Source organism: Drosophila erecta, unplaced genomic scaffold (assembly GCF_003286155.1).
Source record: "Drosophila erecta strain 14021-0224.00,06,07 unplaced genomic scaffold, DereRS2 tig00000126-arrow-pilon, whole genome shotgun sequence".
Lineage (NCBI taxonomy): Eukaryota > Metazoa > Arthropoda > Insecta > Diptera > Drosophilidae > Drosophila > Drosophila erecta.
Genome location: NW_020825209.1, coordinates 4,354,904 through 4,381,527, shown reverse-complemented (window position 1 = coordinate 4,381,527; position 26,624 = coordinate 4,354,904). Strand labels below are relative to the sequence as shown.

The 26,624-nt window shown below is 42.5% G+C and overlaps 5 protein-coding genes across 12 annotated transcripts; 4 read left to right on the top strand and 1 right to left on the bottom strand.

Annotated features, from left to right (window-relative positions):
• Window positions 1–297: 297 nt before the first annotated feature.
• On the top strand, window positions 298–11,465 carry LOC6550009 (septin-2). 6 transcript variants are annotated; one of them, XM_026982098.1, is made up of 6 exons: window positions 298–550; window positions 782–864; window positions 1,127–1,454; window positions 8,923–9,382; window positions 9,800–10,202; window positions 10,292–11,465. In XM_026982098.1, the coding sequence occupies exons 3-6, from the start codon at window positions 1,286–1,288 to the stop codon at window positions 10,550–10,552; spliced, it is 1,293 nt and encodes a 430-aa protein (XP_026837899.1). In that variant the 5' UTR covers window positions 298–550; window positions 782–864; window positions 1,127–1,285; the 3' UTR covers window positions 10,553–11,465. The 6 variants fall into 6 exon arrangements, with proteins under 6 accessions (XP_026837899.1, XP_026837898.1, XP_026837901.1 ...); XM_026982097.1 differs by having other exon boundaries at window positions 782–868; XM_026982100.1 differs by lacking the exon at window positions 782–864 and having other exon boundaries at window positions 1,149–1,454.
• A 282-nt stretch (window positions 11,466–11,747) lies between these two features.
• LOC6550008 (anoctamin-10) lies at window positions 11,748–15,632 on the top strand. Its single transcript, XM_026982225.1, has 9 exons — window positions 11,748–11,848; window positions 11,907–12,290; window positions 12,376–12,524; window positions 12,593–12,699; window positions 13,265–13,535; window positions 13,610–13,822; window positions 14,155–15,125; window positions 15,183–15,359; window positions 15,418–15,632. Exons 2-9 carry the CDS (start codon window positions 12,272–12,274, stop codon window positions 15,449–15,451), a joined length of 1,941 nt encoding a protein of 646 aa, XP_026838026.1. The 5' UTR covers window positions 11,748–11,848; window positions 11,907–12,271; the 3' UTR covers window positions 15,452–15,632.
• On the bottom strand, window positions 15,511–16,427 carry LOC6550007 (protein singles bar). The gene is made up of 3 exons (XM_001977437.3): window positions 16,071–16,427; window positions 15,791–15,931; window positions 15,511–15,734 (listed from the first exon to the last, which is right to left on the bottom strand). The coding sequence occupies exons 1-3, from the start codon at window positions 16,380–16,382 to the stop codon at window positions 15,657–15,659; spliced, it is 531 nt and encodes a 176-aa protein (XP_001977473.1). The 5' UTR covers window positions 16,383–16,427; the 3' UTR covers window positions 15,511–15,656.
• Window positions 16,428–16,745: 318 nt separating this feature from the next.
• Window positions 16,746–17,467, top strand: LOC6550006. Its single transcript, XM_001977436.3, has one exon. It carries the CDS (start codon window positions 16,868–16,870, stop codon window positions 17,270–17,272), a length of 405 nt encoding a protein of 134 aa, XP_001977472.1. The 5' UTR covers window positions 16,746–16,867; the 3' UTR covers window positions 17,273–17,467.
• Window positions 17,468–22,460: 4,993 nt separating this feature from the next.
• Window positions 22,461–26,554, top strand: LOC6550005. 3 transcript variants are annotated; one of them, XM_026982406.1, is made up of 5 exons: window positions 22,461–22,597; window positions 23,998–24,124; window positions 25,213–25,291; window positions 25,883–26,012; window positions 26,098–26,554. In XM_026982406.1, exons 2-5 carry the CDS (start codon window positions 24,122–24,124, stop codon window positions 26,282–26,284), a joined length of 399 nt encoding a protein of 132 aa, XP_026838207.1. In that variant the 5' UTR covers window positions 22,461–22,597; window positions 23,998–24,121; the 3' UTR covers window positions 26,285–26,554. The 3 variants fall into 3 exon arrangements, with proteins under 3 accessions (XP_026838207.1, XP_026838206.1, XP_026838208.1); XM_026982405.1 differs by having other exon boundaries at window positions 23,987–24,124; XM_026982407.1 differs by lacking the exon at window positions 23,998–24,124.
• The last annotated feature ends 70 nt before the right edge of the window (window positions 26,555–26,624 follow it).

The following is a 26,624-nucleotide window of genomic DNA, read 5'->3' as shown; positions in this document are numbered from 1 at the left end:
TAGCGTTTGTTACTGCTTTAACGTGGTATAATACATTGCATAGAGTTTTTAATTTAGTGTTTCAACTGCTGTCCTTTTAGATTTAGGGATCTTTACTGCTTGATATCAATTAACTAAATACTCGTATTAAATACAAATTATAACATTAACAATTTTTAATTTTGTTGATATGCACCTATTTAGGCTTAAGTTTGAAATCAGGTATTCAAGTCAAGTGGCGCGAAGTAAGACCGTTTGCCACCAGTATTATTTGTTCGGTATTTGTGCTGGTATCTCGGGTTCGCATGTTTTCCGAAATGGAAAAGCAAAGCAGAGTTGAATTGCAATCAGATCTCGACGCGACGGCGGTGAAGAAGCATCATTGGAACCGCGTAGGAAATAAATGGTTCAAATTATATATATTCCGCTCAAAAAACAATATTTTGTATTGTAAATAATATTTGCTCAGTAACTTGGAATATTACTCGCGACAATTTTTTCTTTAGTGAAATTGAATACAGTTTTGTTAAAAAAAGGAGAAACCAAAACAACGGAAATAGTTAATAACAAAGTGCGTGAGCCAATTTTTTTTATTATTATTTTGTGTGTGTGTGTGTGTGTGCGAGCGGTGATTTGGCTGCGTGCGTGTGTATTGTGCATCTCACTGTTATTTGTGGTTGTGTAGGTCAAGGTGAAGCAGCTGCACCGTTAGTTCTCCACCCATTGACTATGCAGTTTTCAATTGCAAATGCATCTAATGTGCATATGTGTGGGCAGAAACCCTAAAAAGTCAATATTGCAGTTAGTAGCTCTCTTTCGCACTGCCCACCCTGCCACCCTCCCGCTCGCACCTCTGCGTGTGAGATAAGCACTAGATAGGCATGTGTGCGTAAGTTACTGTTAAGCTTAACCCCCAGTAAACAACAACTTGTACGTAATTAAAATTGATGTTGAACAATATATAGAGAATAAACAATATAAAACGATAATTAAAGAGTGAATTATTAACCCTCCAATTAAGTAATGCATTGTAACTAAAAGTAATTAATATGCTAGATAAAAATGGCTAATGTAGATTCTCCGTACTCCCATTTGTTATATTTTATGTAACACACCAATTCAAATAGCCATTATATATTAATTTTAGTGTCAATTTAATGTGGCAGCAGTAGCAGCTGGCAATCTGCAGCCATATCTACAACAACACCGGATTGTGCAACCTGCAACTTGCAACACAGGCAGCAAAACGGCGTTTCTACCGCAGCGTCGCCTCTTCGGCGGCGGCAATGTGCCCCCCTCGGCGTCCATGAAGCACCAGCCGCCGCCCCCGCCACTCCCCCTCAGCCAGCCGCCCTCGCTGGGCGCTGCAGCGGCGGGGGGCGTGGCCAGCGTTATAAGCAGCAGCAACAACAACAACAACAGCAGCAGCAGTGGCATTGAAGCGGTTAAATGCCGACCACCCATTTACCCCAAACGTAAGTAAATCCCTCTTTCAAATTTCTAGTTGTTCTACTTCAAAGGCTTACAAATTTATTTAAAACAAAAAAGGAGGCGAAAACCTCATGGGGTTGATGAAGCAGCTTGCAGAGGGGTTCACAATATCGCAAAAGACTACTTACACATACATATGCATATGTACTTCTAATGCGTAAAACATTTTCCTAGAAAACCCTGGCATTCTCATAATTTCACCAGAAGAAGACAAGCAGCGAAACAGTACAATATTTTGGTATTGATATAGGCGATCTCTATCCTATAAGTTTTATTTTTGGCGCGCAGTTCATACAAATGTTATCTGGTAACATGGACGTAATGAAATGATATGATATGATATGTTACTTAGTACGTGTGAGTCCTACCTATATGGATTTGGAAAAAATCAATCAAGGAAAATAAAACAGATCACCATTTTCTCTCTGTGCTGCATTTAGGAGGAACTATTAGTTACATAAGTTCGATGGTATTTCATAGTTAATCATATCTTCCTTGGCTTAAGTTATCATACATAAGTTGATACCAAGTTGATACCGAGAATGGCATTTACAGATAAAAGTTTGATTAGTTTTGTGTGCAGTATTTAAGTTGACCGAATGAAATATTAGTCTAAATAATGGATAAATAATGCTTGAATTAGCAAATTAGTAATTATTTTCAATTGGGGGTATACACAACTCCACATCTGTGCTTGCAGTGCACTTGGGTTCTGCTTCTCCACGGCCAACTGCCTTCGGCTGGATCGATCCTATCTGGTATTTGGCATTCCGTATCTGGTAACTGGGATCTGGGATCTGGGATCTCGATAGGCTACCCCATTACGTGGCCCACTCCGCTGCTTTTCCGCCGACAAGAAAATTGGCTGGCCAGTTGCCGTGGCAACTATGTATGTATTTTCCGATGGTTTTGGTTTTGGAGGAAAGTCGACGGCGGCTTCCTTTCCTTTTTTGCCCACTTCACTTTGTTTTGGCTTCGCTTTCGCCTTGGATTTTTTTTTTAACAACTTTTTCTTGGCTTTGGCATTTGGACTGAGTTGCTTGTTGCGACTGCCGTTTTTGGTAGGCGTAGACTTTGCTTTTATTTTTATTTTTTTCCCCCATGTTTTCTATTTGGTTCCTACTGCTCATTTTGTGTTGCTTGCCGCAGGCCGCACCCAACACCCAGCACAATCCCATTGCAGATCGGTCTGGGCCTTGGGCCTTTTGGTCTTGGCCGTTTGGCCACTTGGCATTGGCCTTAACTTGGTAACTTGGTTACTTCGGTGGCAACGTGACCGCAGCTAACGGTTCTCCTGGTTGACATGTCGTTAGTGGCCGATGAGCATTTGTGTCGCCGATATCGGACTACGACCGTAACTTGGCCGAACGACCCGCTGGAATCTATGTGTGTACAACATGTGCTTGCTGTACCACACCGCAAGAAAACGATATGAGTTATGGGATACTAATATAATGTTATATGCATTTTTATTACTCATCTTTATTTATCTTTATTCGTAATACAAACTACCAATATGCAGTGGAATATTTTAAAAAGTCATCTCCCTTTATTGTTTTTCCCACATCTCGGCTGTTTCATAGCGAGTGCGATATTTTTATGAGACTTATAATGCGATTCGTAATTTGATGAGCAATATTTCTTCTCATGTCATTTTGTAAGCATGGTATTGGCAAACCCAAGTTTACATACATTCATAGTCATAGACTTGATAAGATAAACACAATTTAGCGAGGGCTAATAGTATTTATAAATATTGCGCTCAGCTCACCTGAAGTGCTGTTTTATTGTGTTGCTCGATTTTACAGTCTTTGCTTGCCAATGACAAGTAAGCCAATTTGAAAATACATTTTTATGTATGTCAAAAGTAAAGAGGGTCATCAAATGGAAGAACTTATGAACGAGCCAATCAATTAATTAAGTATTATCTGAAGACGGAGTTTTATTTGATACTTACAGCTTGAGTCAGTTAACTTGTGTTCACTGTACTCGCAGCAAATCTCCCCAAATGGCGTTCAATTATTTGATGCATCACGCTCATCGATTGTCTAAGTTTAGTCATCCATTTCCATTTGCTATTTCCATGGTGCCTTCCTCTCGCATTCCCAGTTTTCCAAGTTGCAGTTTTAATATTTTTATGGAAGGCTTTCGTTTGTTAGTTCCAATTAAAAATGCTGCAGCTTAGCGTTTAAAAACTCATTAAGAGCCAACTCCATTGTTATGGCAAATGAATACACATGTTCCCGCCGCCTCCTTCGCCGCAATTGTGCATGTCGTTCCCTTTTCCCGATGTCTGCTATATGTTCTACTATATGTTTTCTCACTCATTGTTCGAATGCGGGGGCGTTTATGTGCAGTTGCACAGCAGCGGTCAAGAAAGAAGCAGCTCGGCTGGGTAATTAGGGTTAAATATGTCAACCATTTAATCAGTTCAATTTATAATTTTGGATTATTTTTAATTCGCTCTTGAATTTCTACCCCATTTACTTTTGCAAGCCCCGACTCTACTTCTCTGCCCTCGTCTGTACACAATGCACAGTGGGAGCGGAATTTTCATGGCAATTAGGGAAATCAGTGCATAAAGCTGTCAAATTCCCCATTCTCTGAAAAGGGGTTAAGTGTCGGGGGGCTTGGTGCTGCAATGGCACATATTCCGATGTTTTCGGCTGTACATTATTATAAATAGAATGCCTAAATCAAGACAGGGTGCATTTGGGCCGGAATAGAACTACATATCTGCATAGAAGTGGTGGGGTGTCAAAGGCGGGACAGATCCATTTCAGAGATCAAAGCTTCAGGCTGACATCGACGTTCCACTCACAACTGCGGTTGAAATAAACGCGCTTCAGATATATACATATAATCTGAAACGAATTCTGAATCTGAAATGAAATGTACAGATTTTTGAAATCTGTTGTTTAATCAATCAAAAACAGATGGAGGTAATTTTCTATGGTGAAATCTGAATTGTTAATACTTCGGTCTTATATATTCATTTTCCCCTTTCGAGGTCTTAATTTGTTAGGCAATTCTGTGCATTTTGGATCGCGTTCAGAGATAAACAATTTTCTGTGTGTGGAGAAATTCCCTTAAAATTCCCTGTGAAAAGCTGCCTTGGGAGGTGGGTGAGGGGGGTTGACATGGGTGGGGATTGGGAGGCGCAAACCTGGCCAGCCACTTCAAATGCCGTCAATTGTTTTGAAAGTTTTCAGCGTGTCAAGAGCGGAGATGCAGCTATTTATGGAACAGTGCAACAAGGCACCAACGGATGCCCTTGGATGTGTGGACAGGCGTACAGTGAAGCCTGGCCAAGTTGAACCTGTGAGTTGGTCGGGAGTCAGTTCATCCTTGGGAAGAATATCAAACCTGCCTCAGTTTCTAAAACATACGTGTATGTCAATGCATTACTATTATATTTTGGAATCTTTGAAATAAGCTTTGCCTAGGAAAACCTATAATGTTTTGTATTTTGATTAGGTAAGGAGCTCAGTTATAAATACTGGTCTATTGGAGCCACTCCTACTATGGCTCCTGTCCGCTTTTTGCCTTTGTTTACCTAACCAAATGCCTGTGAGGCTGGTCTGGAAATGGCAGAAAAGTGAGCGGAGAAGAAACCCAATGCCGATGCACGTTCGATGGCTGCATCGAGAGTCACTCCAAGCCCCCAAAGGCCCAGAAGTCCCCCAAGTCCCCTCTCCAGATTCCTATTTCTCAGTCTGGGCACTCGTGCGTTCAACGAGCCACTCGAACTCCAGAAAGAGGAGGAACCAGATGCGTAGGGCTCCAAGAAAATATAACAAGATTGTGGAGGGCTGACTGGGGCACCGAAGTCGCCAATGCTCTAGTAAAAATTCGATTTTATTCTGTATTATATTGTATTGATATAAAACATACCACCTATATATTTTATATCCTATATGTATATTACTCGTAAATATTTTCAATTGTAACAAGTGCCTTTGTTTGATTTGATTTGAAACCCTCCACAAAAGTACTTAATCCCATGGCATAGGGTAAAAAAGCACACTTAAGAAGAAAAAAATGAGCTGCATTTTGCAGCATAACTCGAATTGAACTTAATTGAAATGAAATTGAGATGGTTGTAAGGGTGGAGAACACTCGCATACAAAAAGAAGGCGAATGAATGAGCGACTGAGATTGAAATTGATGTGTCGCCAAGTGTTAAATGGTCTGTCATAATGCCGATCAAGATCGTGTGTCGAGTGGAGAGAGGAAAATCATTTCCCAGGCCATTTGCCAGCGACTCTGCTCAAAAGATGAAATGCTCAAGTGTTTGACACCCAACAGCAACCTATCTAATAATTCTCTTGGGCATTTCATCGCCCTCTCGGTTGCCAATGGAATGGAAGTGAACTCTGCAGAGATGCAACGGGGAAAATATTACAAGTGGCTTAAACATGAATCAAACTGTTTTTTTCTTTTTTTTTTTTGAGTGTAGAACTTTCAGCGACAAACGACCGGCCGACCCAGCAATAATGACAGCGACAAGTCTAGTCAATGAACCACATCGAACTGGGGGAAAATCGGTGGGGAAAGATGAAAACTGCAACGCCCACAGAAAAGCTCTTTGGGATAAACAAACGACCATAAGCAGCGGCGATAGAGATCTTCAGGCACAGTAAGAAATATTGGACAGCGGGGGCAACTATCAGATTTACAGAATTGAGAGCTCAGATTTTGTCAGACGAGTGTGGGTGGGTCTGGAAAATGGAAAATGGGAAATGGAAAATGGAGAAGGGTGGGGTTAAGTGGTGTATCACACAGTGGGTGCAGGGTGTGGGCGTTTTCACATCTCGACTGATGATGGAAAAGATAAAGCAGGTGAAGGAGGAAAGCCAAAAGTTGAAAGAACTCTACTTTTCCTCAATTTGGCTTGCATATTGCACTTCACATGAGTGACATCCACATGAATACATCCAAATAAATGAAACACACATAGTGATATTCTAGGTATATTATATTGCTTTACTTGGCTTGACTATCACAAAAGTACTTGAATTTTCTTCTAATACATTTATTTTATATTTATTATATATATTTATATTTCTTATATCAAGCAACCACTGGTTATTTCATGCACTTGGGATTCAGTAAAAATCGAGCCTTTCTCTCAGTGCATTTTGCATCCCACCCTTTAGAATCCCCAAGCCCATTCCCTTCTTGTTTACACAAGCCAATCTTTCAGCCGGGCCAAGTCATTGCGCTCATTAGCCTTCCTTGCGGTCTCGGTCCGATTTCGCACATTCCTCCGACAGATGGGAGATATGCAGAAGATATAAAGATATAGCCCCACCAACAGCGATCTGGGGAGATAACTGTATCTGTGCCCAAAGACCCAAACAAATATCTTAGTCCACTGCGATAATGCGGCACAGCAAGTTCATCCCATGTTTGCACGCGATTCGCAACAATTGAACAAAGTTTACACAAAATGTTTCGAGGCATTCGGCGATGATCATGCGCTGAGTTTTGAAGGCGCAAGAGGTCTTTTCCAACTGATATACCCCGATTTGGTAGCGTGCCGGGGGCGCATTACATCTCTTTTGTAATCCTTTGAGTAACACTTATGCACATGAATTAAAAAATATTTCGCAAACTTTTTTCAATAAATAATTAGACACGTTTGTATAAGCACTTGTATCTATTATGTGTATTTTCTTTCACTCCTGTATCAAAATTTGTTAGGTTTTTCAAATGCTTCCTTAATGGCAACATCTATACCTTCTTTGATTTTCTTACTCGCCGACAACTGAAAACTAAATCCACATTTCCTTTGGCCAGTGCCATTAGGCCGTTTTAAGGATTGGATCCTTCAGGCTGAGGGTTTCTGCTCGAGTTGCACTGTGTCACCCTGCAGAGGGGACCTTATTCCATATCCCCTTGGCCTTGCCAGCTGAGCGCTTTTCAAACTCGATTAAATGCGAAACGTGAGCGGGAACAATGAACTGGTTGTCTCCCCGCTGACTGACACCCTTAGGAACTCAGGAACTCAGTAACTCGGTAACTTGGGAAATCAGAGGGTGAGTGCTTTACCGATCCGCGGGGGTGGGCCCGCAACCAGTGCTACCGTATCGCCGGAAGCGTGGAAGGGGAAGTGCCCAGACTGCCACAGGGTGCGAATACAAAACGGTTTGTAAAGAAATGCAAGAAACCTGAGCTGCGGGAAGAGCAGACTCTAAATGTTTGCAGAATGGGTCATTGCAATTAAAAAAAAGAATGCGGTAAGCAATGTCAAATTAAACTGTTAAAATTTCGTCACAAGCTTGTGTCTTATTTATTTAGTTTTCTTTATACAGTGCACTTAAGCCTTTCTTTGTGTGACCTAACGACAAGTTTTTCAGTTCGCAAGTTTATCAGTTTTGGAAAAACAACTATCTGGCAACACCGATTTCGGCCAAAAGGCCCCGTAACATCTGGCCCACTTTTTTCCGGGCTTCCGTTAGTTTGAGCCAGGTCCTTGAGCGCAGGCGCCGAGAGAACGCGGGTAGAGAGGGCGATAGTATGGGTAAAAGTTGCATTTCGGTGTTGCCACTTGATGTAACATCCTTGGAAAAGGATAGTGGGCGAGGTTGACGGTGAGGGGGTGTGGCCAAAGGGCGCTAGGGTGGGAGAGCAAGAGAGAGAGTTTACGAGAGGCCATTAGATTTGGATGGTTTTAGGGCAGTTCGCTCGCCAGTTGCAGCTCCTCCACAATACAATAAAGTGTTCATCAAACTCGGGGATTTATTTTTTCAACGACCAAACAACAAACAACTACACACTCTCACTACGAAAACAAAACCAAATTAATAAGCGGCCAAACCAGCAAACAAATCCAACTATGTGGCAAATTTGCTGATAAGCAGAAAGATAAAGTGAAAACCCGGAAGGCAGAAAAAGTGGCGAGGCTTGGGCCAATTACGTTTTAAGTAGGCGTTCTGTATACACACGAAAGTCGGCGGGAAAGGGCGGCACAGGAGGGAGTTACGAGGACCAAAGGACCAGGACACACACCACCAGCAGGAACATGTGTAAGGAGCATCCAAGGAGCGCAGATGGGCTGCATTGGCTTCTTCCCCACACCCCACACCCTGTCACCCCTTCACTCGAAAGTCATTCCCACATTTCATTTGCCTAATGAGACGGCGATGAAGGCGCTCAAGAGCCGAGATTCAAGACCCAAGTGCAAGGTCCTTCAGTCGATTAGCCCGTTTGAGTTCTCACTCCCCATTAAACACTTGAAGAACAAATCTGAGACTTAGCACCTCATTTGGTCAAATAGTGGCAGTACCTGGGCTATATCTGATTATCCGTTTTTTAAGGCATTTAATTTAATAATATTTGATCAAATACTTAAGTATTTGAGTCCTTGAAGTGGAATATTATGAAGCAACATTTTTTTTTAATTAACACCTCGACTAAAACCACTGTGTATACGCTATTTCCTAACAGCTAAAACGCCCTCGTTCGACAAGGATCGGGACTACATAGGCTTTGCCACGCTTCCAGAGCAAGTGCATCGGAAGTCGGTGAAGCGGGGCTTCGAGTTCACCCTCATGGTGGTCGGCGAGTCCGGACTGGGCAAGTCCACGCTGATCAACAGCCTTTTCCTGGGCGATCTCTACAAGAACCGGCAGATGCCCAATGTGGAGGAGCGCATCGAGAAGACGACGAAGGTGGAGAAAAAGACAATGGACATCGAGGAGCGGGGCGTTCGACTCCGGCTCACGGTGGTGGACACCCCAGGATTCGGGGATGCCATCAACTGCGAGGACAGCTGGCGCGTCTGCACCCAGTACATCGACGAGCAGTTCCGCCAGTACTTCACCGACGAGAGCGGCCTGAATCGCCGCAACATCCAGGACAATCGGGTTCACTGCTGCCTCTACTTCGTCCCGCCATGGGGCCACAGGTAAGATCCTAGTTGATAAATCACTTTTTACTTATAAAAAGAATTTGAAATCGATTTAAATCACGCTCAATGTAGATTTATTCTTTTGCGTAGACCATTGTTTATTAGGCTAGAATATGTACATATATGTGGAGACTCGTTTTCAATATTAACATTTCAGTACCATATTATTTTAGTGTACACTCATGTGTATAGTAAACAACACGATAAACAGAAAGCAAACGTGATCAATTTTTCATGCGTAACAATATTATTACGTATATTATTTTTGTATTTTTTATCTTACACTTAAGTTTACAAATCAGCTTTGCAAAATATTTGTTCATTGAGTCAATCAATGAAATGTCCAATATATGTTTTTTAAATTACGATATTTAAAAAATGGAATGTAGTAATAATGCTTTAATCCTTTTTCAGCCTGCGACAGATGGACCTCGACTTGATCCGGCGGCTGCACCGTAAGGTGAACATCGTGCTGGTGATTGGCAAGGCCGACTGCCTCAACAAGCAGGAGGTGCGCAAGCTGAAGGAGCGCATCCTGCAGGACCTGGAGGACAACCACATCCAGCTGTACCAGTTCCCCGAGTGCGATTCCGATGAGGACGACGACTTCAAGCAGCAGGACCGCGAGCTAAAGGCCTCCATTCCGTTCGCCGTCGTCGGCAGCAACACCATTCTGGAGGTGGCCGGCAAGAAGGTCCGGGGGCGCCAGTATCCATGGGGCGTGGTCAACGTGGAGGACCCGGAGCACAGCGACTTCATTAAGCTGCGCACCTTCTTGATATCCACGCACATGCAGGACCTCAAGGACACCACGCAGGTGGGTTGGGCTGCTTGGAAAATTTGTTATACTATTGTATCTTATCCTGTCCTCGAGTAGTACTAATATATACGCTTGAAATTTTGCAGGACGTGCACTACGAGAACTTCCGGGCGCAGTGCATCTCGCAAATTTCGCAGCACGCGCTGCGTGAGCGCGGCAAGTTGAAGCGAGACTCGATCAGCTCGACCAACGGATTCGACGCAGCCATCACGGAGACGGACAGACTGCTCCTGCAGAAGGACGAGGAGATACGGAGGATGCAGGACATGCTCACCCAGATGCAGGAGAAGCTCAAGCAGACCCATCTCATGGAGATGAAGAAGAATGACAGCGTGATCGACGTCTAGGGAACGGAAATGGGAACGTGTTCAATTTTGCACCGCCATATATGGATCTACCTACTGCATAGGACATATATGGTGACCCAGAGAAATCCTGGAGCAGCTGCAACCAAATCGACTTTGTTTATAAGCTAGCACAGACTTTTTAAAGACAAAAACTCCCAATTAAATCAACAAAAAAAAAGATCAGACAACGACTCCCCAAAAGCACAAAGAATCCGACGAACCAAAAACTTGAGACATCACAGCCTTTTTCAATTTTGTAGCTAAAGTAACGATTTCGTTAAGAACTAACGATTTAAAGGAACACATCTATCTTGAGACATTAGATATTGATCAATACGATTACGATATTATACCAAAGTTTAAGGAGTTTCAAAAACTTAACGCAAGCAAATTGTTAATGGAAAAGATCAAGAAACCACAGAGGCACATAGAAGTACCGATAACGATACAGAGAAAGACATAGACAGATCCCAAAAATGTTTTTATTTATTGTACGAGGATAATTTTGATATATTTCATTTCCTTTCGTTTTGGTTCTAAAGAGCGAAACTTGAGAAAAATCAAGTTATAAGCAAGATTGCTTTAATGATGTGTAAAGAACTTAAAACATTTATATTGTAAAAATATATCAGATGGGATGATAAAGGACAAACGGCTGAAGGTTTTGGCACTGAATTTCCATGAATCGACTTTCAGCAAGTTCCAATTATTTATGCTAACGTATTATCAGATATATGTATCTATGAACAAAACCTATTTTGTTGAAACGAATTGTTAATGAATTTATTTTAAATTAATCGATTAAGCCTTCACGCAACAACCATAATATTTAAATGAAATTATAGTCGAAAAATTATATATAAACATAGCGATTGCTAAAAATCGATTTCAAATAAAGATAAAAACAACTTAAGTGGTGCATTTACAAACGACATTAACTTGGGGAATGCTTGTTCATTTTCAGATTTCTTTTTTTAAGAAAACTGCTCGAAGTATTAGTAATCAGATAAGTGAAGTATATTTCTAGTTCCAAACTATGAAAATAAATTTAAACAGATGTTTAAAAATTCAACAGCAATGATTTCCAACAAATTAAGCAGTTTCCCGTTTTAGTTTTTGGAAACGGTCCGTTAAATCTGCTTTGAACCGCTTATTTTGCACTGCTTGCCTACAGATTGCCGTGACTGCCAGTCACAGAGTGCAACCGATGCGCATCACTGACAGAGTTGCACACGGTTATCGATAAGTGTTTGATTTGTTGCAATGCCGAAGGGCGGGAAAGAAGAGAAGATTCTAGTTAATTTAAACAAATTAAAACCAAATTAATTGTGACATTAATGATTTATTTTTGTAGTTGTTGCTGCAGAGAGACGAACCGATTCGATAACATGGCAGCGATGACGTCACACGCCACGCAGCTGGGACAAAAACAAAAACAGTTGGATTTGAACCGGCAAGAACTGAATATTTTGGCATTATTATTAAAAATTCAGTATTTTGGCATCGGCGCGGGCCAAGATACACTTATACACGCAATTAGCAACACACGCACACCACATGTGCGAACGAGATAGCAGGCACTTACTCATGCGAGCGGAGAAGAAAGCAAAAACAAAATAAACCGAAAGAGAGAATTCTGCAATATCATATTCGGATGTGGATGTGATTGTTATATTTTGTTATTAGTTCAGCGACGCCACTCGTCGTCACCCGTAAACGATGTCCGAAGATGCCAAGAGTAAGTGCACCCAGTGAGCTGGCACTTAATGCCACATTGCCGCATTGCCCCATTCGCAAAACCCATTAAAACCGAATATTTCCAGGTCCAGGACCACGCACACGGAACATCATCGAGAACCAGCTGTTCCGCCGGCAGCGTAGCCTGAAATTGGAGGCACTGCAGCGCCAGCGGACCTTGGATTCCAACGACGGGGTAGAGGGATTGGACGCAGACACGGAACCCTTCGACAAGGTCAGTTATTTTGCATTTTATGAGGTGCTCCGCATGGGTTATTTACGAGCCCTTACCCCGAAGAACAGACGCACATCGTCATCATCTTCACGGAGAAGGCCAAGCTGCGACACTGCCAGGATGTGGAGAAGATCATCCAGGAGTTTGGCATCCAAACCACGCTGGAGATCGTGGGGTAAGTAGGGATTATGTTGAATATGTAGATAACAACAAATCGTACACCTTTTTTTTGCTTAAAAACTATCAAGAAAATTTGTTTGCCTAAGCCATAAATCCAAACATTTAACATCGAATATAGAAAATAATTTATGTAACGCACAACAATATAAATTTACACAGAATAACTATGCTGAACAATTATGAACTCTATATTATTACCTCTTAACTCGTTCCAAAAACAAAAATAATTTTACATAATCATAATATAATCATATATGTAATTCGAAGAAGACAACTTGGATGAATTACATAAATTATTCAACGAGAAAATATCGAAAATTTAATTTAAAAATCATAATAAGTTGTAGCTAAGTTTCTATTCAAAACAATTCAGATCTAGGACAGACCAATAAATCAAATTAAATTGGCAAACAAGTGCATTGTTTACAATGCAAAAACGAGATCTTTTGATCTCCACTTTGTTTGGAACTGAATATCGATTTTACTATTTGTTTACGAAAGTGCTTGGTTAAGTACTTCTCCAGAATAGCAAGCAACTAATCCAATTAAATTTCTTACAGGAAAACCGAGAAGTATCTATACCTGTCAGCCAGCGTAGATACCCTGCTCCGTTTGGCCGATGCCGCTGAGCTGGAGAAGATGACCACCACGAACAGCATGCAGAAGTTCAACCACGGCTGCATCTCGGACTTCCTGCTGCCCGGAATGGGCAAGGAGCAGATCCTGCGCTACTGCGAGATTCCTGTTCTCATCAAGGACGTAATCCAGGACGGCATTAAGAGTTATGTGCAAAAGGGGTACATCGAGGATATGTTTCCCCTCCACGACATCGTAAGTTATATATTCTATTTATAGCCATGGATAGACTGTTTAATGTTACATAATGCATCAATCTATACCTCTAGCTGTATCTCGAACGCTTCAACTGGAATCTGAAGCGCACCAAGCTGCCCATTGAGGACATCCGAAACTACTTTGGATCCAGTATAGGTCTTTATTTCGGCTTCATCGAGTTCTACACAAAGGCCCTGATCTTTCCCTCCCTTTTTGGTATACTTCAATATGTATTAGATCTGAACATCTCGATGGTTTGCAGTTTCTATGTAGTTTGGACCACGGTGAGTTGAATTGTTAATTTTCAAGGCGAAACAAAGTAATCTTTTGCACAATAAAAATAAGTTGCTTTTACAGCTTATAAATCTAAGTATAGCATCACTTAAGTGCTCTTAAGTTGGAAACTTTTAAGTGCTATAGTAAAAATAGCTAGCATGTATGTATTTTAATCTTGCAGTTCTACAAAGTTTCATGTTCGAATAGTTTAAATATAAATCGACTAAATAACTGCCATTAGAAAAAGTTAACTAAAGATTATATATTATATCAAATCTGCTAGTTAATAAGATTTTGTTTTTCCAATCGATTTTCTATTAACATATTCCAATATTTTTAGATTTTCCTGGAGTTGTGGAAGCGTAAGTGTGCCGGCTACTCATACCGATGGGGCACCATCGAGATGAGCAGCCTGGACAAGCCGCGATCCGCTTACACGGGCCAGCTGAAACCGGACCCCATCACCGGCAAGATGACACTCCACTACCCGATGCGGTACACATACCTGCAGATGTACTGCATCTCGTATCCGGTGGTGCTGGGCTGTGTGGTGGCCGCCGGCTGGTTTGCCCTCTATCAGTTCCAGATTGAAGCTGAGGTGCTGGCGGATTTCGGACCGGACTCCTGGCTGCTGTACGTGCCGGTTATTGTGCAGTCGGTGCTGATTGCGATCTTCTCGTGGGCATACGAGAAGCTGGCCACATTCCTTACCAACCTGGAGAACCACCGAACTCGATCGCAATACGATCGTCATCGAGTCAATAAGCTGATGCTCTTTGAGATCGTGAATAACTTCTTCTCGCAGTTTTATATCGCCTTCGTGCTGCAAGATCTGCGCCAGCTGAAGTACCAGTTGATGATGCAACTGCTGGTCTTCCAGCTGCTGTGCATCGCCCAGGAGATTGGGATACCGCTCCTGGCGGTGCTGCGCCAGAAGTACGTCGAGTTTCGGCATCGCGAGGTGGCCGAGGAGAAGCTGCGATCCATCAGTGATCTGCCGCGCTACGAGCAATCGTTCTACGAGTCCGGACTTGATGAATATCATTCCACGTACGAGGACTACCTGCAGGTGTGCATCCAGTTTGGATTCGTGGTCCTATTTGCCGCCGTTGCCCCGTTTGCCGCCATTGGAGCTCTGCTAAACAACGTCTTTGCCGTGCACATTGATATGTGGAAGCTATGCAACATCTTCAAGCGACCATTTGCCAGGCGGGCTAAGAATATAGGCGCCTGGCAGCTGGCCTTCGAGCTGCTCTCAGTCATGTCGCTGCTAAGCAACTGCGGTCTGCTCTTCCTCCAGCCGAATGTCAAGTGAGCTATGTCCTTCACTAACTTTCTTCTTGATGATCATCCTTTTGCTTCCATCAGGGACTTCTTCTCTCACTGGCTGCCATCGGTGCCGGATCTTTCGTTCGTTATCTTCGAGCACTTGCTGCTGGGCCTGAAGTTCCTCATCCACAAGGTTATCCACGAGCGACCGCGCTGGGTGCGCATCGGACTGCTAAAGGCGGACTTCGAAACCAGCCAGGCCCTCAAGCAACTGAAGTGGGTGTAAGAAACCAACGTAGAAGCAACAAACATCTAACGAACTCTGTACTTGCAGAAAATTCAAGGCGGATGCCAACAAGATGGCCTGATGGGACACGTGATTGCCGGATCTCCCACTCTACTCCTTTTGGTGCTAATGAAACCAGTCCATTTTAAATATTATTATTTATAAACATACGACTAAGCGCTTTTGCCGTGAAAGTTCGAGACCAATGGAAGTGAGGTGCCTTAAACCTAAAACTCATATAAAAATGTCCACAAATTACTTAAGATACTGCTTTTGTCTGGCCGGGATTAGCGTGCCCCTCGAAAGTGCCGGAACGCCAAGTAGGCATCCAGAGCATGCAAAATTCCCGCTGCATAGCCCATGTACTGAAAGTTCAAAAATTAAGAGGATTATTAGTTTTATTTGAATTAATAGCACTCACGTAGCAGGCGGTCATAGCCGGATATGCCCAGAATCCGGGTCGCACCAGGAACTGCGGATGCAGCCACACCACGCAGGCGAACCCCATGTAACTCGATGAGCTGAAGTACATGCAGCTGGCGAGGCCATTGAACAAGGTCTCCTGGAATAAGAGCAAAACCATATCGTTAGATCAGACAAAAACGTAAATTAAAATGTTTCCCTTAACTAAAAATGAATTCTCTGTATAAGTTGGAAATAATTCATATTCCTTTTGGGAAAGCTCTAAGTCGTCAACCTACGAATAGTGACTGCCGGATGAGGCTGTAGGATTTGTCAGAGAAGGCGTAGCACAGGAGCAGGATGCCGGTGGTGGTGAAGCAGTGGCCGGTGGTGGCCAGGAAGCTGGTTAGCGCCTGGCCAATGGAATCGGCGTATGGGACGCCGTACCGGATGAGCAGTCCCTCGCAGAGCATGGCCAGGCCCAGTTGCATCAGCTTGAGGAGGCCAATCCGCGACAGAACGAACCCGAAGTTGATGCAGGTGCAGACGCGACAGCAGCAGATCCGGATGCCCAGCGGCTGGCCCATTCCTCGAACTCCGAACGAGGCCATGGTCTGATTGCAACTGATCCGGGGATGCAGCGACTCCGCTTTGTTGATGTTGTCGTAGTGCCAGCGCTTCTATAAATAGCTTCCGAAACACATGGACCCCAAGCGGCGCGTTGCGTTCCTTGCATTTCCAGTGATGTTGCACCAAATCCACCCCAATCTCCAGCTAAATTTAGAACGGCCATGAGCAATTTTAACAATGGGCGAGGATTTGTCTATGCGGAAGGGTTTTTCCTTACACACTCTAAATATTATATTTATGTTTAAATATAGCTAGAATGTGGATAATTGAATTTTTTAAAAATATGAAATTTGTTAATGTTTGATCCATTTACCCAAGGGTTTACGGTTCTACTTTCAGTTTAAATTTCGATGCCATCCAAATTCTAGTCGGCAACTAAAATCGTTTCAAAACGTAGAGCATAAATCCCCAAATTTAAAGGTCACACGATCACAACTGCTTCTGCATTCAAAGCTCCACTTCCAGGATGTGCATGCCGTATCTGAGTAAGCTCTTCGGTAGTGGAGATCGCCGGCAGCGTCGCACCCAAGATGTAGGCATTACCCCGCTGCCCAGTTTGGCCAATGTGACCCAGGTCTCCATGAACACCGTCAAGTCCGCAAAGTCAGCGAAGTCGGCCAAATCCGGCAAATCCGCCAAATCCACCAGTCGCCGTAGTACCGCTGTTGTCAATCCGTCTGATTCCAGTGTCAGCAGCATTGAGAATTATACGGAGCAACCTACGGGGACCGCCTCCCGAGGAGTTGTGCGCAACACCTCCGCCTCTGTGCCCACCAGTGCTGTTCCAGCAGACGAAGCGGGAGCACTCCGATCCTGGTGGGAATACTTTGGCATGAGCAAGAACAAGAAGCCCAGCATTGACTCGCTCTAGACATCCGAGGATCGGGATTGGAGCAAATTGCAATGGCCACCAGCGGAAATGTATTCAATAGCTACGTTTGAGTTGGAGTCTCTTATAAACTCAGAAACTAAACAAAAATCAAAAATCTATTGCATTTTCGGTTTCGAGATAAAGTTGAATTAAAATGTTCATTTTTGGACCTCTGGGATACCAAAAGTCCTATAGTTTTATATGGGAATTATGGTACCTATTATACCACTTGAACTATTGATATATTTCAGAACTAATATATTTTTGAAAAATATTTGTTAGGCTTCCGGTCTCATCAAACTGTCAGTAAATTTATAAAAATCTATAATGATACATTTCAGATTGCATTAGGTGTAATTTTCAAGTGTTATGAGATCACAAAGCGGGGGGAATCCTTTAAGCATGCATAATCTAAACTGAAATTGTGCTGGCAACTAAAGTGGTCAATAAATCAGGGAACTTATGGCCAACTACTTTCCCTTTCCCCTTAGATCCGACGCCCTGAGCTTTCTTTGTGCCCACTCTGAGCTCCGATTCCTTCGGCCGATCGCTTGGCGCTCTAGAAGATCGTGTTGTGCCCGGGTAGGGGGCGTGGCAGGGGCAGGGGCAGGGGCATGGGCAGGAAGCAAACAAAGCTCAAACGTCGGCACCGCCAGCTATTAATGTAATTTATCAGTCACAGCGGCAATTTATACGGCTAAGCCCGATCGGTGGGATTATATGCACATATGTATGTACATCCACATATGCCATATAAATGAGATGTATGGGAGAAGGGGTGCTTGGGAGGGGCTGCCATTGCGGGGGTGGATGCTTTTTGACAATAAAATAATGTGGCTGTTATCACAAGTAATTGTTGCTGCCGGCAGTTGTTATTGTTGCTCCTACCGCTATTGTTGTGCGCAATCGCTTGCGTCAATGGGCAGCTGCACTGCGAGAAATTGGGGCTAAGCAAAGGGAAATTAATAATTATCATTAATAATGATGTTCCATTTGGGTTTCCATTTCAGTACATATACATTCATCAATATATCAAGCATTTATTTGAGTTTCATCTGAATTCTCTCAACCTACAGAATTATTTACTGTTTACTTGCCTAAAAATTGTTCCAAGTGAGCCTCGAATGAAAGATAGCTATAACGATGACGCTCCAGAAATGCTGTAACAAGTGAAACCGTTCAGAATTTGCATAAAACGTTCGCCGCAGCGGGAATGTTGCAATCTGCAATTAGGAATTCGCCAATTTCGTCACGAATTTTGCACGTGCATAAATCATAGGAGTGAGTTGGTTGGGCCGCCCAACTTCCTCCACTTCGAATTGTGGGATGAGAGGCCTTTTCCGATTTTCCGCTTTTCCGACTGGCAAACAACGAAAACGACGGCGGCGGCGGCGAAGATCTCTTTATGCTCTCTTGTTTATTTTTAAAGTCAAGAATACGAATAAGATATGTGTATATGCACAAGGCGTCTACGGTTAAAGATATATACAAATATCCGCCGATCGGACAGAATATGGGAAAGCTTTGTCTGCCTTTCATGGGGCAAACGCGTCTGACGTCTCAGCAAGAAAACCAAAAAAGTTAAAATGTTTAAGTGAAGAAGCGAACAAACAAGGGCTGTAAATAATTCGCATCGCGTCGTGTTGCACTGAAAAATCACTTGTAAATTGTTGTGTCATTAATTGCGCCAAGAGTGAAGACTGAAAAAACAAGCAAAAAGTCGACACAGTGCGCTGTTTGTTGACTCAAATTAAAAGTGCGGCAAATTCTCATTCTCGCATTCATTTTGATTTTCATTTTCAGTTTTGTATTTGCTTATTTCGGTCTCGATTTAATTTTGGTCGCCTGACAATCTCTTAATCGCCATTAAAAACGTACACAACAGCGGGGCATTTAATTAAATAAATCGCAAACATCAATCAACGGCCTGTTATTTCCAGCGGCCAAATCGGACATTATATCGAACATTCGGACACTAAGCTATATCCACACATTTTGGGAGATCCAATCTGGCGAGAGAACCCAGAACCCAGAACTCAGAACAGGAAACAATTGAAATCATCTGAGAAATCGGTATTTATGATGGGAAACTTGGCCAAAAGCATTTCATACAAAAATTCTAGTACTATTTGGTGGGGCAAAAACGCCATCACAGGGTTTAATTCGACAAATTCCTGAAAACACCGACAGATTTGTTAACAATATATACATGCATATAATATATAATAGTAGCTTATGTTTAAGAATGCACACTAGTTTAAAGTTTAAAAATGCCACCTATATATGAGATGATTAAGAAAGATCTGATAAGTTAGAAAGAGAGATGTTTGGTCAATTTGAAAGTAGAAAAATCTTGTTTTCCGCAGAATTTCGCCACGTAAGAAGCCCTTAAACAGTTTCCAACTGTTTGCTGGCCAAATAAATCGCTTTTCCCCATTAACAGCCAAATGCAGCTGTCAATTGGCAACAACTTGCAGGCAAATAGCAAATATTGCTAAACCAACTAAACGAACAGCAGGAATGTTTGCTAACATATTTCATTTAAACATGTTTATATTTATTCGCTGAAACGCCAATTCATGGGGCAACAACAAGCTGGAAAAGGGTACATTTCTTGGGGCGACAGTCGCAATGAAGGGCCGTAAACAAAAGGCTTTATCTGGGCCCACATCGACGGAGATAATGGCCAAGTGCCTGGCCAGTCTGGCACACTGATTGACTATTACACATACGAGTACGAGTGACCAGCTAGACCCACACCCACCATAGCTGACCGATCCCAAACGATCCGACGCGATCCTAGTCCCTCGTCCAGAAGTGGGCGATTGCCATTTATGTATAGCGATTTGCTTGCCACCCCCGACGTCACTATCATTTGCTACTGCCATGGTTTTTGGAAGTCTGAAAACGTAGAGGGGAAACTTGGGGACTTTTAAGCGCACGCTTGTGCGGAAACCACAAAGTGTGTAAATCAAGTACGCCGAACGCATATCGCCAGAATAAATAAGTGCCCCACTTTAGCTTGTGTACTTTGTAAGCCCTTTTCTGCAAGCCCAATATATCAATTTTCGGCTTGGACTGCTACACTAAGAAAAGTGGACGGGCACAACTAAATATGTGCCTAATTAAGTAGACAGTTATCAAATAAAATAAAGATAAATAGCACTGCAGCCTAGGTTCGGATCTAAAAATGGCACACTCATAAAATACGAATTGTCGAAATGTAGTTTTGAAGTCATAACTGGTTTCCCGCAGTGCACCACTCACTGCGTGCCCCGCACCGGAGATGAGTTGACAGAATGTGAACAAGTTGTCCGCACCGCCCATTGATTGGAAAGTCAAAAATCACATGGCCGGTGTATGTTAATGTTCTATATCTTCCAAACTGCTATATGTCTCAACTGGGAAAGCCCCTGGAGAACCTGATGGAGTGACAATGCAGTTCGGAGTAGATATCCTTGGGTTCCTGATTAGATGCCGTGATCAGCCAAGGGAAATGTTTCGCAGAAGTGTTATCTTCACAGACAAAAATGACAGCAGTCCTAAGTTTAATTACTGAATATATGTTCTGCCGTACAAATAATCTTAGTCATTGCCATTTAATTGAAAACTAAATAGATTGATACGAACACTTTGTTTTCCCTGTTTTCAGGTATTTTTTATGATTTGAAATAGGCAGAGGTGGCAATCTACTTTGATAGGATGCCTTCTTGCTCCCTAAGCTTACGAGTTCCTGAAAACCATATCTTCAGGCTAATCGAATACCGATGATTCACCCGCTGATGGCTCCAAAGCGGAAGAATCTTCCCATCCGGAACGGAAAATTCCGGAATAGAACTCACTTTGGATTGTCAACTTGTGGGGGAAAACAAAAAACGGTTTGCCGATCTGTCCATCTGCGTCATTGCGAAAACACTTGTTGCCCACTTGTCAGCAGAGGGGGCGTGGCCGGAGGTGTGCTGGCACACAAACAATCGGGGGCGAGCGAATGCGAGCAATTCTTAAAAAATAAAACCCTTTTTTTATGGTTACACTGTAATTTGTTTATCATAGACATCGTTTTTAATGGGCCTACAAATTCAATAACTTCTGTATGTCATTTTGGCAGATTTATAATAGCAATATGCACTTGAGTAGAGACGCTCTACTTTCTTGGCCGCTGCTGTGAGCGCCCTTACATGCGCTTGAGTGTCTGTCGGAGGCGCCATGTACCCGAGCACCGCGACTTCCTTTCCAGCGCCTCCCGGGGATCGTGTTCTATGCTGCTTATCAGCCATCTGGTATCGTCAAATCGATAAATCATGTTCCCAGGGGTTCAGCAATGACGATGGCGATGGCGATGCCGATGGCGATGGCGATGGCGATCTTCCCCCACCTTGATCTACTGTAAATGCCGTTCTATTAGTACCCGACTTGATCGCTGGCATTGAGGCGCTGGCATCGCTTTCATTTGGCTACAATTTCAATTCCAATTCCATGGCGTTCGTTACATTTTAATTCGATTTAAGATCATATGGAAAGTAGACCCGGCTCAACTTGACAGAGATCACGTCCCCGCGCTTCCGATCTCCTCCTGCTTAACCCCAAGATACTGGGTAGCCTACCTCTTTCTCAAATGGTTACATTTATAACTCTTTTTGTTGGATTTATATAGGCCTTTAAAGTTGATTCCCCGAATGGTTAGTCTACTCACCCAAAACCAAAAACATTATTTAAAATTTTTGTAGACGGCAGAAGTGATACAAATAATAAAATCAATTCATTTTAATTAATGGTAATTAAATCAAACACGCTTGGGCCAACAATGCGTATGAGTGATAGACGTCTAAGCGTTCGTGTGTGCATTTATTAAAGTAAATATATATTATTGTATTATCTATATTATCTACCTGTGTGCTAATCAAGAAAAAGCACTTCAATGTGGAAACACCAAATTGCATAAAAGTACTGCAATTCGTTGTTTTCTGTTGCATAACCCAGCTGGAAGACTTCAAATGGCTTCAATGGCTCTTCTAAATCTTACCTGTGAATTTGCCCACTTCCATGGCGCTCACTTGGCCCAAACAAAGTGCTTGGCCTCTATAGGGTTAAGCTGCCTTTCTCGGCGTTCTCGCGACTGCGCAGTCGGCGTCGCAGCCGCCGCTTTTGGCGCAATCGAAAGTTACGTTTGGGCTTTACGTAGAGCGCATTAGTCGAACGCCGATTGTCGGCGGCATTAGTTCAGATTCAGAGTTAAAACTCAAATACGAGCATAATTCCCAATTCCCAAATAAGATTCAACTGCGATACATACATTAGTGCACCTTGGAGATACAGACACTGCAAGTGAGTGGATTGTTCTACCTAATATCTGGGAATGGAGCTGCGAAATCGAGTGGATTGCTGCGTGAAGATTCGCGTTTGCAAGAACGATCCGATGTGATCAGTGGATGGATAATCAATTGATTGGTGTGAATTCATTTTAATGTGCAAATTTAGATGATTGCCGAATTTTAATTTGAAAATTTCGCCACAGTGCCACTTACGAGCCGTAATTTGTGCCATTAAATTGCAAATTGTTGCCAACACAAATGATTAAATTAATTAAATTATTAATGGCGCGGTGGCCAAACAACTACGAAAGATGCGACTCTACATACAGCATATACCACTCGTATATTATTTACTTGCTGTCCTAGCAAGTGGTGTTTATAAAATATAATTCAATATAGTATATGAATCTAGCTGAAAATCGTGCTCGCATTTCTCCAGTGATTTTGCATGCAATCCCGCTTTCCACATGCCATTCCTTCCGGTCCATCCCACGATAAAACCAAAATAATAATAACTAAAAATGAAGTGCCCACAATTGGGTAATTGTCATAGCTTGCGAGACTAAAATGTTTAAACTTATAAGTGCAAAAGGGAGGCCTTGCGAAAGTTTCTTGGTTTAATTAGACTCTAAAAAGTGTACCTTTACACTAAGTTTTAAAAAACATTTTCGGCTTCTTCCTTTATTTGCGTACTCCTGCATGGCCAGAAAGTATACGGCTTTTAATAAATAATGTCCGAGATGAGCACCATGAAAACGTATTCCAGCTTTATTTATCAACAAATAGTTTCCTACTTAATCTGTATTTTTAGTGCAAAAAGCATATACAGAAAATCCGAATGAATGTCTCAGTTTTCATTGAAAGGCCCTGCAAATGATATATTTCTTCCAGCGTTCTTATAGTTGCTATAGTTTTTCTCGGTGTATCTTTTGCATTTTCAGCTAGCTTCATATCGTTAAGTTTCGATAGTTATTCGATTCGCATGCAAATCATGTGGGGCCTCATAGATAACAATCATTCTGTGCTAATCAGACGGACCTTTAAATTCCAATCATGAACCTACATAAATTTCCCTCTTGGGCTCCCGAATCGCTGCTTCCAGAAGAAACCCCAAATGGTAGGAACTAAAAAGGGTTTTAGTGCTTATCTTATTTGAGATACTGTTCTAGACACGATTCTCCTGCTTTTTTTTCGGTGGATACAACCAACGTCGAATTGGCAAACGTGACAGATAAAATGCCTCTCTAATTTGGAAATATCACCAGTTACAGTCGGTTTTTGTTTTTTTTTGTATAAAAACTTTAATTGTTTTTTGTCTGTATAATACATTTCACTTCCGCACTTGGCGGCTTGATATAAATATTTTTTAAGGAGAAACTAGTTTTTAAATTTATTTCTTAAGTGTTTGCACAGCTTTTGAGTGCTGAATGGATGTCTTATCAACGACTACAGTGAAACTTCGCCCACTTCCGACGCATATAGCCATAACCAAGCAAGGGAAAGAAGAATATTAACGTACAAACATTGATTTTGGGAAATGGTAAGACGCCTCCAATATTTTGTAAATATTTGTAGAAACAACATCCAGCTTGGGTGTCGGAAAAGTACATTTGTATTCATATGACATACATGTGTATGCATAGCGTTGTGGAAGTCGTGCTGTTTTGCTAGCAAGTTAGTGAGTTGTCACACACAATTAACTGAAGAACAGCGCTTTCAAAGCAGCGCCGTCGAAAATTGTCTGTAAACAATAAAATCAAATTAATTATGGCCAAATAAATCACTGGCATCCCAACTCGGGCAGAATTATTGCCCTCCGCTGATAAGCGACATGTCATCGCACCGCATCGCTTAGCCGAGCTCCTCCAGCCCATTAATGGTGCGCTGGCAGCGGCGGTAGCAGAGGCAGCGGCGGTAGCTGAGGCAGCGGCGGTAGCAGCGGCAGCGGCGGTAGCAGCGATTATTGGCCAACCAAAGTTCGATGCCGAAGCGCGGTGAAGTCGAGCGAGAAGTCGAGCTCTGTGCTTTTTCATCTGCCGCTGCGCAGGCGCAGGTGTCTGTGGCTTCTGCAACTGGGGCAGTACGGTCGAAATTCTGCAAGCGCACCGATCGGGGTTACAAATGTGGAAAATGTGCAAAATTCACGGTTCAAAATTTGCAAATCCAAAGCCTATTTATTTGCGAAATTTCGAATCACACAGTTAGCAGTTACAAGATTGCAATTGCTGAAGTTGGTTAGATATTGTTTAATAGTTTATACATAATTTATTGCACACCAAGCTCTCTTCAATCATGACTTTTGGGATGAGCATGCTGTTTTCATTTATCAATCCCAAAGCCTCGAGCATTGGTAATAAAGGTGACTTGGTCTTGCGCTAGCGAAGCTCCACTGTATTTCGATTAATTAGTGTTTGATCACTGCAGTTAGCTAACTGCATTTACACAGATGTTTCACGGCCTCCTCTTGCTTTTACCTAACTTGTGCACGCAAAAAAAAAGTGTGATCATTTCGAGCTTGAGCTTTTGAAAGTAATACAAATGCAGACCCGTCTGCTGCAGTATTGTTCAATATCATCAAATATGCGTTAAATAAGACATTACTTATATATATTTTTCAATTCATTACAGAACATGGACCTGAAAATGGAGCTGGGCGGTTACGTGCAGTCCGCGCCCAACACAAAGCGCTTCGTCGTGGAGGACTCGAGTGAGTGATGGCCAGGGGGTTCCGGTTTAGAAAGTTGAGGAAGTGCGTCGGCCTGCCGGCGGCAGTTAAATAAACCTGCTGCCCGTCGCTCCACGCATTTTAAATCGACTCAGTTCGACTCAGATCGGATTCCGATCAGATCGCCGTCAAGTTGAAGTTCAAAGCACTCTGAAAAATAACTAGTGCTTGGCTTCGAGGCAAATTTACAACGAAATGCTGAACAGTTTACTTTACTTAATGTTTGAAATAACTCACAACACTATGTATATTTATATTATGTGAAGGTTCGTTTTAACATTTTTTGCAACTTACATTCTTAAATTTTGTATCAATAAAAGGTCGCCTTTCCGAAACTCGATAATTGCACGAGTATACATATTTATATTTAAGGCAGTTCAGTGCGGTGAAGTTAAAAGGCGAACTATTTACCCATGCATAAATATATTTTTTAGACTTTGTGTAGCTTTACAGCTGACCTTGGGTCAATTTACATTTCACACCTGCCAAATTGGAGCAGCACGTCACCTCCAGTAGTCAATCAATCACACACTTGCTCACTCACTCACCAGTGGCTTTCTCTCGCTTTTGCAGTAACCAAGGTGACTTCCGATGGGGAACCGCACGGCATGATGACCATGGTGGCCGGATTATCCGGCCTTTTGGCGGCCATCATCATTCTGGCCGTCCTCGTGTCCATGGTGGCCTGTCGCAAGCAGAAGAGGTAACAGCATATGCCCTTAGCAAATTATATGCATTATTGCGTATTTTATTAAATACAAAAACATACTGACCCTCGTCTTTTAAAGCAACGCCACCCGGAAGAGCAATTCCTCCGCCAACGTGGTGGCCATGACCAGTGTGGCGCAGGATCAGCCACAGTTGGCCGGCAATTTGAACGCAGCGTTCGCAGAGAGCACTCTGACCTTGGACAAGGCCAAGCAGGGCACGGAGGACCAGTGGCGACCCACATCCGTGGTGGTGCAGCGGTACTAGTGGAACCACCACCGCCAAGCAGCAGCGCACGGGCACGTGATGTTTATTGTTAACGTTTGAGACTGACACCTAGCCTAAGGACTTCCATCACCATCATATATCTATATCACATATGACACCTTTTTTTTGCTTGCTAAAATACTATATAAAATATGTGCAAATATATATTATTTTAGAGTTAAAGGGAGAACTTTAATTGCTCTAATTTCGACTGCGAAATAAGATAATTCAGATAATTTTTACACCCGTTACTATACTAGATTCGTTGAAAGTGTGTATTATTTTTTTCCCACTTTTTTTTCTCGTTTGCACTTCTACAAGCTGAGTAACGGGTATCAGA